The following is an 11,300-nucleotide window of genomic DNA, read 5'->3' as shown; positions in this document are numbered from 1 at the left end:
ACCGGTAAAGCAAGGCTGGATTCGATACCACGTTCTCAGAATCCAGCCCTGGTTGCAGCGCCACCTGAAAGCCGATTCCAAATACCATTCCAATACTTACAAATACCAGTTTGACTGAAGAGACCAATTGGTACAGACAGACTTTAAAACAGAAGAGGAGTGACCAATTCCTTACAAGCTCATGGTCAGATGTCCAAATACATCTGGCTATACGGTGTAGTATAAGAGTAATCTGTACTTCCACAAACAGCCTGTGATGTGGCGTGTGTGTGTGTGTGTGTGTGTGTGTGTGTCAGGAGTCTCTGATTGGTCATGCATGGTCCATGCATGTATGCAGCAAAATCCACATAATCCAGCTGATTAGTCAGGCTGTTAGAAACAGAAAGAGGCTGAAGACTGAAACAGATTTTCATGGGCCGAGTGTGTGACCAAAGTTTAAAAGGCCTAATACAACCACAAACCCACACACACCCACACACACCCACACACACCCACACACACATACAGAGAGAAACACACACTTTTGTCTATATAACAAGTGAAGAGAATATAGTAAGTGTTCCAAAAAGTTCCTTGTGTAAAAGGTCTGGCATGTGTGTGTGTGTGTGTGTGTGTGTGTGTGTGTGTGTGTGTGTGTGTGTGTGTAGCTGTAAATGGGCGCACCCTCAGGGTCGAGCAGCCTCTCGATGTTGAGCTCATCTTTGGCGAAGCTGAAGGCGTGTTCCAGTCTCTCCACCGGGGACAGAGACACGATCCGCTCCCAACTGAACCCATGAGGCCTGGAGGAGGAGAAGAGTGAGAGAGGTTAGGAGAGGAGACGAGCTGAGGCGCAGGGATGAGAATGAGGAAAACGATCCAAAACGAGCTGAGAGGAAAGGCCATAACACCGGGCAAAATAAAAAACATGGAAATCAGATGAAAAGGCAAAACAAAACGAGAATAAGAGACAACAATGGGGAATGGATGCGCTGCAGCCCAGATCAGTATTTATAATATAAATATTTACTTATATTAAAGGTCAAACAGCTTTTTTTTCCACAACTGTGTGTGTGTTTGAGTGTGTTAGACTGTGTTAGACTGACGTAGGCCATGATTAGCCCCAACAGGTCGTGCAGCTTATGAACACAAACGCTCTTGACCTCTGACCCCATCACCAGCCGTAATGACCTTTCCCCAGAGAACATAGCAGACTCACACACAGCAGTTTAAATACTAGAAGAAGAGAAGTGTGTGTGTGTGTGTGTGGGTGTGGGTGTGGGTGTGGGTGTGTATGTAACCTGAAGCGGTGCAGTATAGCGTTGAAGGCGAGCCCGTCGGCCCAGCTGGTGGTGAAGTTGAGGACGTTAACGTCATCGTGGCCGCGTGTGGACTGTCTCACCCAGCTCAGCAAAGTCTTCTCACTGTTGGTCTGCTGCAGACTGGACATCACGTCCTTCATGATGTCCTTCACCTACAAACACGGACACACGAACATCTCGTCACGATGTAGCTACAGCTCAGTTAATCACGGTGTGTTACCTCAACTTCTACTTTTTTTTTTAAATACTGAGTGAAAGTTTGTTTCAGGCTCAGGTTTATTTTACTGCGAGTTCTTAAAACACGACGTTAAAATCCTCATGAATAAATAAAAAGACCAGACTTATCAAAGGACCGAGACAGCGAGTCTGTGTGTGTGTGTGTGTGTGTGTGTGTGTGTGTGTGTATTTGGTGTGTATTCACCTGCCAGTGTAAGATGATACTCCAAATAAGCCCGAGCGTCAGCTTATGATTCCCGTCAACGATGTCGGTCCCTCCGATATTCACCAGCTCCACCTGCGCAGAGGAAACACGTCTGTTACAAATCAACACCTTCCAATACACACACACACACACACACACACACACACACACACACACACACACACACACACACACACACACACATCAAAGACTTCACACTGTGTGCTCATCTCTTCAGAAAAGATCCAGACGTTCCAGAGAATCAAGTGAAGTTTTATACAGAACGTAAGTCACTGGACCTCCTGCTCGACATAAACGAGACAAAACGTGACCTGGACAAGGTTTGTGCTAATGAATAAATGACATTTTGGTCATCGACTGATTTATTAAGGCACTCGGGTGGCGCAGCAGGCTATTATGCCAACCCACCACTGCGAAGATGTGGGTTTGAATCTCAGCGGTGCAATAAACATGACTGGTGTATAAACAGGCATGATCGACTACGTCTGGTTGGGGGGGTGGGTGGTGAAGATGGCCAAAGCCCTGTGATGGACTGGCACCCTGGTCAGGGTATTCCAGTAATCAGAGCGGCTACAATCCTGAAGATAAAGGGGTTGATTTAAAAAACAAATGGTATTAAAACAGAGTGACCTCTATGTGATCTTCTCAGCCAGAACAACAGCCACTCTTCTTAGACTTTAAAGTATGTCTGTGGGAATTTGCCTATTTAGGCTAAAGAGCATTTGTGGGCGGCATGGTGGCTCGGTGGGTAGCACTGTCACCTCACAGCAAGAAGGTCCTGGGTTCGATCCCCAGGTGGGGCGGTCCGGGTCCTTTCTGTGCGGAGTTTGCATGTTCTCCCCGTGTCTGCGTGGGTTTCCTGCGGGTGCTCTGGTTTCCTCCCACAGTCCAAAAACATGCCACCAGGCTAATTGGAGACACTGAATTGTCCCCTAGGTACCTGGCCGCTGGGATGCATAAACCAGTGCATTGTAGTGCCGGTCCCAAGCCCGGATAAATAGGGAGGGTTGTGTGAGAAAGGGCATCCGGCGTAAATACTGTGCCAAACCAGTGTCACGATCCGCCTGCGACCCCTAACGGGAGTAGGCAAGGAAGTAGAGTGAAGAAAGCCTCAGTTGATGTTCCAGTTCATTCCAGTCATGCTGGAATAGGAAAGAGCCTTCCCTAAACTGTTGATGCAAAGTTGGAAGCATATAATTTCCTGTAAATACTCGGTTTATTACACCGTTTAGGAATTGCAGCTAAAACACATGCATTCAGATTACACAGGGTGTCCCAATACTTTTGTCTGTTTAGTGTACACATGACAGCAGGTTGGTCATGTGATCATATGTAAACACCCCAGCGGCTGATTACTGTACACACTTTCAGTTTCACTATCTTTCCGGTCCTAAACAAAGGTCTTAGTAAGCTCCGGGCTGAGAGGAAGGGTTCTGAAGGGTGTAGGATCGGATCTTTTAGCCAGAATTGTGTTTAATGACTTTGCTTTATAAAGAATTTGATGTTTTAAAGTCTGTATAAGCACCACACTGCTTTTTAATCTACTAAGGTTCTTTGTTACTTGCACAATCTTGACCACACCCATTCTGCTTCCCTCCTCTAATCAAAATCTGCTGTGCACAAGGTCGCCAATTCAGTTGCAGCGTCCCCCTAAATCAACAGTGTGTGTTACAGTGTGTGTTACACCGTGGCTAAAACTGAGACCGGAGGAAGGAAGTGAACACGGAACAAGACGCCCTCGCCAGCATTCGTGTTAACCGCGATCCTTCAGCCACAAACACACACTAGTTGAGCCGCCCTCGTTCCACACATTACAGGCGCTGTATCTCCGAGCAATGTTTGCACTCATCACGGGGCCCTGACCCCACCCCGGGCCCTAACGCCACCGAGGACGAGAGGAGACGAGGAGAGAGGACGTACGCTGTTATTTTGTAGCACTTGGAGGACTCTGTTGACGTTGTTGAGCGAGTGGACTCTGGTCGACCCTTTCTCCTTGGTCTGGAATGAAAAGAGCCAAAAATATTCATGACAAGGTCTACACGTGGTGGACAAAATAACAGAAACAGTAGATAGAAATGAGCTTTGGTTTTAAAATATAGCTGTACAGGTCAGGACAGGGGGGCATGGTGGCTAAGTGGGGTCCTTTCTGTGTGGGGTTTGCATGTTCTCCCAGTGTCTGCGTGGGTTTCCTCCCACAGTCCAAAAACATGAAGTCAGGTGAATTGAAGACACTTAATTGCCCTAAAGGTTAATGTGTGTGTGTGTGTGTGTGTCTGCCCTGCGATGGACTGGTGCCCTGTCCAGGGTGTTACTGTGTGCCTTGCGCCTATTGAAAAGCTGGGATAGGCTCCAGCACCCCCCCCCAACCCTGATTGGATAAGTGGTTAAGAAAGTGAGTGAGGTCAGGACAGTTGGGTTGGTTGGTAGTTAACAGTATGTATTAGCTATAACAAGATTTGACTTTTACAGCAAAATGAGGCAACTAAAAGAGATCCAATGAAGATAAATACTGCATGTTTAAATTACATTCACCTTAATTACAAAAACAAGCAGCATAAGCAAATACACTTTATGGCCAATAATATGTGAACACCCCTTCTAATGATTGATTTTTGTGGTTTCTGCCACATCCAAAACAAGGAGGTAGTTTTAATGTTATGTACATATTCCATACGTTTCAGATCAGATGGTGGGTAGGGAAATTGTTGGAGTGGGGACGTTACAGCTTGTTTTGCCTGTCCTCACTGACTGTATGGACTGAATAGGCACAAATTCGCACAGACACACTGCAAAGTCTTGTAGAAAGGCTTCTCAGAGGGTATTAAAGCTACAAAAGAAAGAGGAAGCATTCAGTATACGTGGATTTGGAGCGGGACTTCCGACAAGCTCATGTTCAGTGTAGGAACAATGGTCTCAAATAAAAGCTCACTCGTCAGGATGCCAATTTACAGGACAGGAGTACCACAGCATGACTTGGTGTATGGATGTCGTCAGAATGGAGACTGGGAATGAAATAAAACCCTTATATTTTATGTCACGTCACTGAGAAATGATCTGCTTGTCCCGGGCATCTGAGCACCTCATTTTTCCACTCCTTATCACCAGGCCTAATGTATAGTACAATATGCTTGTGTTTGTTACCCCCAGTGTGTGGGAAAGCTATGTGGGATTGGATCTGTGCCTGATGTAACTGCAGTTAGGAATTCCATTCCCACCACAACAGCCACAGCACATCACTCACTCAGCCATTTAACCTCTCAACGGGCTGATCTGCCGCTGCTAATTAACAGATGCCCCCCTCAAACACACACGTTTCAGCAACACCCACTGCTAACTTATACACTCACTGTGCTATTTAATAGGTACACCTATCTCGTACGGCCATTCATTGTTTATTTTATGAGCTACGCCTATAATACAATCACAAGTTCCTGCAAACACCTACAAACACATGAGCAGTCATTTGAGATACCACAGGAGCAACCTGAGACGTCAATTCATTATTCATTTATTTGGATTTTAACGTCATGTTTTACACACTTTGGTTACATTCATGACAGGACAGGTAGTTACAGGTTACACATGGACAATTTTGCATCCCCAGTTCACCTCACTTGTACGTCTTTGTGTGGGTTTCCTCCGGGAGCTCTGGTTTCCTCCCACAGTCCAGACACGGGGAGAACATGCAAACGTCTTGCTATCTTCTTGCTGTGAAGGGACTGAGCCATCGTGCCATATGCAAATCACATTTAATTCTTCGCATAGTGGCGCAAATTCCAAAGGGAACCAGATATACTGCATGTTCTAGGTGGTCACTGTGTTGTTTCAGGTGGTTGATAGTGTGTTACTAAGTGATTCATAAAGTGCTGCAAGGTGATAGCTATGGTATTTTAGGTGGTTGTTGGGGTGTAACTCAGAATTCTTGCTACATGCTTGCATTGGCATCTCAGGAAGCTCCTGTGGTATCTCACATGCTACTGCATTAATAGGTGTTTGCTGTTCTATTTAAGGTGGTTGCAAGTGTGTTGCTGCGGTGTTTTAGGTGATTGCTAAAGGTGCTCTTTTATGTGACATTTTAAAAGCATGCCGATACACTACACCAGTGAACCCCAACCACCGGTACCGGTCCGCGGGCTATTTATTACCGGGCCGCACAGAAAGAATGAATAATTAGAGATCTCTAGAAAAGCATTTTCTATTTACTAATTTATATACTTCTATTTCAGGTGTTATTGTCTTTTTGTCACCCCCACATGTTGCAGTGAAAAAAGCTCATTTTACATCGTTTGTAAGCAATATTATCAAATACTCCCTTCCCCGCCGGTCCGTGAAATTATATCTTATATGTGACCGGTCCGTAGTGCAAAAAAGGTTGGGAAACGCTGCACTACACGGCCAAAAATAAGTAGACACCAACTTGGTGAGCAGGTCTGTGTCTGTGGGAATTTGCGATTGTATTGTAGGTGTAGATCAGGAAATAATTAATACATGGCCGTACTATATAGGTGAATCTAATAAAGTGCTCACTAAGTGTATAAGTCAGCAGTGGGCGTGGCTAAAACGTGAGTAAAATCCAATGAATTAAGTACTACAATAATACAGCTGCTGCTTCTTAATTCTGTATTAGTTGTGACACACTTACTAGGGGGGTTTCTGTGAGGCCTTCAAGCAGGTCCAGAAGCTTCCTTCCATCTCTGAGATCAGAGAACAGGTCTTTGATAGCCGACTTCCCCGTCTGCAACACACAACAGTAAAACTGGTAATAGAGCGCAAGAGTGAATCAGTGAAAAACTTACCAAAAATGTGACCTGAACCTTAATATTTTGATGAAGCTTCAATTTTACCAATAATTGGATTTTACTCATAGGCAGGCGTAGCCTAGTGGTTAAGGTACTGGACTAGTAATTAAAAGGTCACTGGTTCAAGCCCCATCAATACCAGGTTGCCACTGTTGGGCCCTTCAGCAAGGTCCTTAACCCCTCATTGCTTAGATTGTATACTGTCACAGTACTGTAAGTCGCCTGTCTGATACTAAGTGATACTGTTCCATTTTAAGTTGCTGTGGACCTAAACCTAGTCATTTTTCTTCCCTTTGGTTACATTCATGACAGGACAGGTAGTTACTACTTACACAAGATTCATCAGTCTCCAATTAACTGCATGTTTTGGACTGTGGTAGGAAACCTGAGCTCCCGGAGGAAACCCACACAGACACGGGGAGAACACGCAAACTCCACACAGAAAGGACCCAGACCGCTCCATCTGGGAATCAAGGCCAGGACCTTCTTGCTGTGAGGCGGCAGTGCTACCCATCGAGCCACTGTTCCACCCCCTCATCCAGAATAAATTGTACATCCACGGTAGGACAATTTCCCCATTACCCATTTTCTCTAAATCTAATTGGAGCCAATTCCACCATTTGTGCCCATCACTGGATGCTTGAGAGTTACAAGCCAGTTCCATGAGTTGCTCTGCATTTAAAAAAAAAAACCAAACCATATCATAAATGAACAAACTCAGTCACGTCTGGGAAAACCAAGCCTGTGGTTACCCACCACAACAATCATCTTATGTTCTGCAAATCAACTGTGTGAGAACGTTTCCTATAAAATGAGGAGAACTGGGATGAGCACCACAGGCTGCTGGTGACCATCATTCTTGCTCTTCTATAAATATGCATTAAACAGAGAGCTGAACATGAGACAGAACTTTCACATGAGAATGATGAGCACAGGGGTCACAGGCCAAGTGGGACTTCCTTCCTCTTCTACTTGTTCTAATTTTGGTTGTCCGTACAAGGACCATTCTACTCCACTGGCTGTAAATCTTCATGGATCTTCAAGGAAAGAGCGGAAATATGCATAAACTTTGTAGTTTATTGAAGCTTTTATGTTTTATGTTTGAACTTAAAACCTGATCTGCTGATCCTTGAAGGTCAAAGTCCTGCAAATGGGAGATAAGGGTTTAACTGTGGTCCTACTGTACACATCAGAGAGAACCGACCAAACTTAGGAGCTGCCGAGGAGCGGTGGAACGTTTCAGAAGAGCCAAAATACCACACAATCTTTCCAGCACATCAAAGACTGGTGGATCATCATAAAACTGAGAATCTCAGCCAGGTTTCAGTACTGAGCCAAAACCAAAACCAGCTCGGGCTGAAAATAAACCCAGAAACCCAAGAGCGAGTTTAGGAGTTCGACTCAACATGGAAATATTTGTTGTTTGTGTGATGTTACCTTGGAGAACTGCGCGTTGATCCACTTTGTGAAGGTCTTTGTCTGGACTGCATCATGTTCATCTGAAGGGAACACACACACACACACACACACACAAGTAAAACATCAAGTTTATATTATAGAGCTCCTGGTAAACAAAACACTACACTATATGGCCATAAGAAAACCATAGGTGCTAATATAAACTCCGCTTGATTAGAAGCTATAACAGCCTTCACATCCTCCAAAATGTGGATTTGGGGATGTGTGCACGTTCAGTCAAAAAAGCTATTTGTGAGGTGCGTCCGAAATCGCATAGTTCCATACTGAACAGTACGTGAAAGCAGTACGCCAGAGCGGGTAGTGTGTCTGAATGTGTAGCATTTATTAAAATGTATCTATTTATTTATTTATTTATTAGGGTTTTAACGTCATGTTTTACACTCTTTATTTAAATTCATGACAGAACGGGTAGTTAGTGGTTACACAAGATTCATCAGTTCACCTCACTTGCACGTCTTTGGACTGTGGGAGGAAACAAATGCAGACACGGGGAGAACATGCCCCACCTGGGGATCCAACCCAGGACCTTCTTGCTGTGAGGCGACAGTGGTACCCATTAGTATTCATTAAACAGTAATCTATCCCATAATTCAACTGGAGCTGCAAATGCGCTCGAAGCAGAAAGATGGAGGAGAGCTTAGAGTCGACTGTTTACAAGTGTAAGTAAGACAAAACTAGTGAGTAAGTGGTAAGTGGCACAAAAAAAGACAGAAATACCCTAAATTTGGCGAGTGGGGCTGTTAATGAGTAGTGGGGCTGTTAATGAGTAGTGGGGCTGTTAATGAGTAGTGGGGCTGTGTGATGTCATGCATCACGTGACGTTAGTAAGATGCAGTAAGAGCAGTGCGATGAATGATACAAATAAAGAAAGTATCCTCACATAATTAAAATCTGGCTGAAAAAATCCGAACCTGGCAACCCTGTAGTGACATCAACCAGGCAAGGTGAATAGCGCCAGTGCTGTTTAATGTGAATATCGATTCATTATACATGTTTGTTTGTTTGTTTATTAGGATTTTAACGACATGTTTTCACACTTTGGTTACATTCATGACAGGAACAGTAGTTACTCATCACACAAGATTCATCAGTTCACAAGTTTATATCGAACACAGTCATGGACAATTTAATGTGTCCAATTCACCTCACTTGCAATTCCCCTGGACTGTGGGAGGAAACCTGAGCACCCGGAGGAAACCCACGCAGACACAGGGAGAACATGCAAACTCCACACAGAAAGGACCCGGACCGCCCCACCTGGGGATCGAACCCAGGACCTTCTTGCTGTGAGGCGACAGTGCTACCCACTTAGCCACCGTGCCGCCGTCTTGTGGTGCATCGTTACATCGAGACACTCTATACCCTTAGAGTTCCTACACACACTTCTGTGAGTCCCTGATGGAGCTGCACGCTACCTAAGAGACGTCCAATTGAGTCCGTAGAGCCAGGCCAGGCCGATAGCCAGTGAAGAGCATGACTGTTGTACCCTACCGAGCACCTACGGATCTCACTGAAAGCTTTACTAAAGACGTGGATGCTGTTGTGGTCACAAAGTAAAGGAAAAAAGAGCTCAATAATGACATCTAAGATTTTGAAACAGGCCATACAACGCATGTACAGTCAGGTGTCCACATATTTTTTGAACACATCGTGTGTATTTTTGACTTTAAATCTCAACATTATGTCTGGATGTTTTTCCTCTCTGGTATGGACAAGCTCGGGCAGGCATCCAAAACCGTGGGGGAGGAAGGAGCGCTGATTCGGGTTGGTTTATGCATCATGGAATGTCCCACGAGTTAAAGTGTAACCGCATTATTATTTAACCATGCGGCCGAGATCTGCGACACGTCTCGCACCCCGCACGTCCTCACAGATCTGCACCAAAATGCAAAAAACAAGCGCCGGCCAGTCAGTGTGGTTCAGATTAAAGTACAGACGGGTAAAGAAAAGCATGGCATGGTTTCAAAACACACACACACACACACACACACACACACACACAAGTACAATGCACTGCATTCACCCGGCTCAGGAATCCTGTGGCATGAGATAAAAAGCCAGCATGTACTTGGGGTGTGTACAAGTGTGACAAGCAGGAAGTGGCTCATGTTCCTCCTGTCAGGCTCCTAGCTGTTATGTTGCATGCTACAGGACCGGGCAGTGAGTGTTCCAGCAGTCTTAACTTAGCCTAACATTCATACAGGAACAATATGCAAAAAAAATTATACATTTAATCAGTGTAAGGTTTCAAAAAACCATTTTTATGATCAAAGACTCCACCGAACAACAGAAAAAGACCAAAGTTTAAGTCCTTCAAATAAGATTTTAGCAAGTCAGCTAGTTCTGGGTATTAGACTGCAGGTTATACACACCGATCAGCCAAAACATTAAAACCACCTCCTTGTTTCTACACACATTGTCCATGTTATCAGCTCCATTTACCATATAGAAGCACTTTGTAGTTCTACAATTACTGACTGTAGTCCATCTGTTTCTCTGCAAGCAGGGCTCTAGACTAACTTTTTTGCACTGGTTGCACTGGTGCGCCTAACTTTTTTTCTTAGGTGCACCAGCACAAAAGTTAGGTGCACCCAAATTTTCGACCGCATCACATTTAACACCGCAGTTTTACAGGTTCACTTTTTTTTTTTTAAATCACTGTCCACACAGGCAATATTGACTTGTAAATAACTAACAATCTGGTCAACATGGCCTTGTCTGATGATCTGTTTGCTGCTGCCTGCCACTGAAAGGCAGTGGGGAGAGGGGACACTTGGGCAGTGCATTTATCGCGGCATGTAATGTGTTTTATAGATGCATTGGGCTTTTTCAGCCTTTCAATTCAAAATGTATTAGAACCAGTCACAAATATACTATTGCCGGCCATGGTCTTCCCATGCTCTTTACAGTTAATATACTGTAGTAATTATACAGTTAATACAGTTAATTATAGTATTATAGACTAATTATAGCACACTTATAAAAATTATAAAAATAATAATAGAGTAAATGTGTATGTATGTGTGTATATCTATTTATGTGTGTGTGTATATTTAAAATGATATGTATATGTTTGTGTGTGTGTGTGTGTGTGTGTGTGTGTGTGTGTGTGTGTGTGTGTGTGTGTGTGTATGGGGCTCTAGTGTTAGTGTAATCTTAAATGCAGTGCATTATATTATCGGCTTTACTGAATCTTTTACACAGATTCCCAAAATCGCTTGCGGTGCACTCACTGCGTATTTTGACTACATGTATTGTAATATATTTTGGTCTTTTAGTTAT

The 11,300-nt window shown here is 44.2% G+C and overlaps 1 protein-coding gene across 7 annotated transcripts in view; it reads right to left on the bottom strand.

The window, feature by feature from the left end:
* Nucleotides 1-11,300, bottom strand: part of LOC134333277 (utrophin-like) — a 200,784-nt gene that overhangs the window by 172,588 nt on the left and 16,896 nt on the right. For 6 of the 7 annotated variants that reach the window (XM_063015178.1, XM_063015177.1, XM_063015179.1 and 3 more), the window contains 6 exons: nt 7,977-8,038; nt 6,383-6,475; nt 3,661-3,738; nt 1,720-1,812; nt 1,278-1,450; nt 664-779 (listed from right to left, as the gene is read on the bottom strand). In XM_063015178.1, the coding sequence (XP_062871248.1) occupies nt 664-779; nt 1,278-1,450; nt 1,720-1,812; nt 3,661-3,738; nt 6,383-6,475; nt 7,977-8,038 (615 nt within the window). The remainder of the gene's footprint in view (nt 1-663; nt 780-1,277; nt 1,451-1,719; nt 1,813-3,660; nt 3,739-6,382; nt 6,476-7,976; nt 8,039-11,300) is intronic. The other variant, XM_063015182.1, reaches the window with a different exon arrangement.

Source organism: Trichomycterus rosablanca, chromosome 19 (genome assembly GCF_030014385.1).
Source record: "Trichomycterus rosablanca isolate fTriRos1 chromosome 19, fTriRos1.hap1, whole genome shotgun sequence".
Taxonomy (NCBI): domain Eukaryota; kingdom Metazoa; phylum Chordata; class Actinopteri; order Siluriformes; family Trichomycteridae; genus Trichomycterus; species Trichomycterus rosablanca.
Note: the sequence above shows the minus strand (reverse complement) of the source record. Positions and strands in the feature narration are given on the sequence as shown.